This window comes from Etheostoma spectabile, chromosome 9, assembly GCF_008692095.1.
Source record: "Etheostoma spectabile isolate EspeVRDwgs_2016 chromosome 9, UIUC_Espe_1.0, whole genome shotgun sequence".
Lineage (NCBI taxonomy): Eukaryota > Metazoa > Chordata > Actinopteri > Perciformes > Percidae > Etheostoma > Etheostoma spectabile.
The window spans coordinates 23,234,567-23,236,420 of record NC_045741.1 but is presented as its reverse complement, the minus strand read 5'-3'; the positions used below and the strand labels follow the sequence as shown (position 1 = coordinate 23,236,420).

The 1,854-nt window shown below is 41.3% G+C and overlaps 1 protein-coding gene across 1 annotated transcript in view; it reads right to left on the bottom strand.

The window, feature by feature from the left end:
* Positions 1 to 585, bottom strand: part of prdm5 (PR domain containing 5) — a 39,204-nt gene extending 38,619 nt beyond the window's left edge. Inside the window, exon 1 of the mRNA XM_032526420.1 lies at positions 273 to 585. Within this exon, the coding sequence (XP_032382311.1) occupies positions 273 to 365 (93 nt within the window). The 5' untranslated portion in view covers positions 366 to 585. The remainder of the gene's footprint in view (positions 1 to 272) is intronic.
* Between the last annotated feature and the right edge of the window lie 1,269 nt (positions 586 to 1,854).

Genomic DNA, 1,854 nt, shown 5'->3' with positions numbered 1-1,854 from the left:
GCGCCTCCCGAGACAGTCGCGAGCCCCTTCCTTGTCGACATGACTACATTGTGTTGAGGTGAACGGGAGAAACAACTGGAGTTACTGTAGCTACGTGGCAGTCACGTCAGAGGAACCGTGGGTTTAGACTGAGACTCTGACAGAGACTTCAAGGAACACGGCGAACAGAAAAAAACTATCCACAACGCTTAGAATTCCGTTTTTAAAAGTAACATAAAACGTTTCCCGCGTGTACACTCGGTTACAAAGTTGCCCAGTCAGAAACAACAAACCTTTTTCACTCGCCTCGCCGTGTAAAGACCGATTCCATCCTGGACATTTGACGATTTCAGAGAAAATCTGTCTGGCACATACATACCCAACATTGTCACTACTCGGAAATGTTTCCTTCAGTGACAATTTGTTGGCTATTAGGAGTGTCAGCGGCAGTGAATACGCATTGTCAGTTTGACTTTAGAGCTCGTTTCTTCTTCGTGGAGCGGTCCAGGTTGAACTTCTGCTGCTCCTGCAGCAGGAAAGCAAAGCGGCGTCCTGATTGGTCCAAAGTTTGTAACCAGAAGCTACCTTTACCGTCGTGCAACACTCCAGCCTGTGTTTCCTCCAGGCTGCACTCCCAGCATGCCCGGGGTGAAAGCAGCACTGTACATACAGTAGTACTGCAGTTATACGCGTACATGTCCCCTGCATACTCTTATACACACGCTGCATCTTAGTAACTGTGTAACTAACATCGGGTAAAGTGTTATAAATGATATAAAAGCCTTCAACTGAGACTATTTCAAATCCTTTATTAATCTCACAACGGCTCACAGTTCACATTAACTGCTGAGATGTTGGATATGATTTTGTGACTGAATGTTACTGAGGGAAATATTTATATTGAGTTCGTCTAAAACCAATAATTATAACAACAATAACAAATAATGATCATTATGCCTGAATGATTTACTAATTGGTTTAAAATATGTAGAAATTAAAAATAGTTTTGTCACAAAGACTCTCCCTTAAGGGCCATGGAATAATTCACAGTAATAGGAAAATTATTAATCTGAGTATTTAGGAAAAGTTACTTTGACGAGTTATTCCTGTTGTTATACGTCGAATGAGAAAAAGCCTTCTGTAAACTTTCCATATGCAGCTCTGATGCCCTTTTTCTCAGTGCATTTGTTACAGAAAAAGAGGATGTAACAGTAGTTCTGATCCATTAATACCGACAGGTTATTACACCGTAAACTGTTGCAGAAGCCACAGTTCATTACCTTCACTAAACTGACAATGCAGGCATTATACATTAGAGTTGGGCGGTGTCCAAATGTTGATAGCGTCAAAGCTCCTCCCTATTTTACCGCGGTATCCGGTATTACTGTGACTAAAAATGATGAATGACAGTCATCAAACTGTTGGCGTGTGCCTCCACCATTTAGAAAATGAATACCAAAAACTGATACTGAAACACCATCATTTATCCTCATTCACCATTAGCCTCTATACCTCAGAACATTGTGATGGTTGTGTGTTTTGGCCTGCATTTATCTGTTCTATAATTCAATAACCACACAAGCAGTAGCCCAGTGGTCTGAGTGACCTTTTTCGGCTCATGGGGCCAGAAACCAGAACTTATTAACAACCTGAGGCCGCTGGGACAGATGCTTCTCCTTGTCTGAAGGAACCCAACATCCCAGGATAAAAAAACTTAAATCAGGAGTTATGATTATACCCACCTTTCCATGTCATGGTGACTGGTAACATTTTGATCATAAAATTGCCACCATCACATATTGCGTGTTATACAAGGTAAATTAGAGGTCAAATATCCATAACATAAGCCTTCTTACTAAACCTTTGCACTTCAAC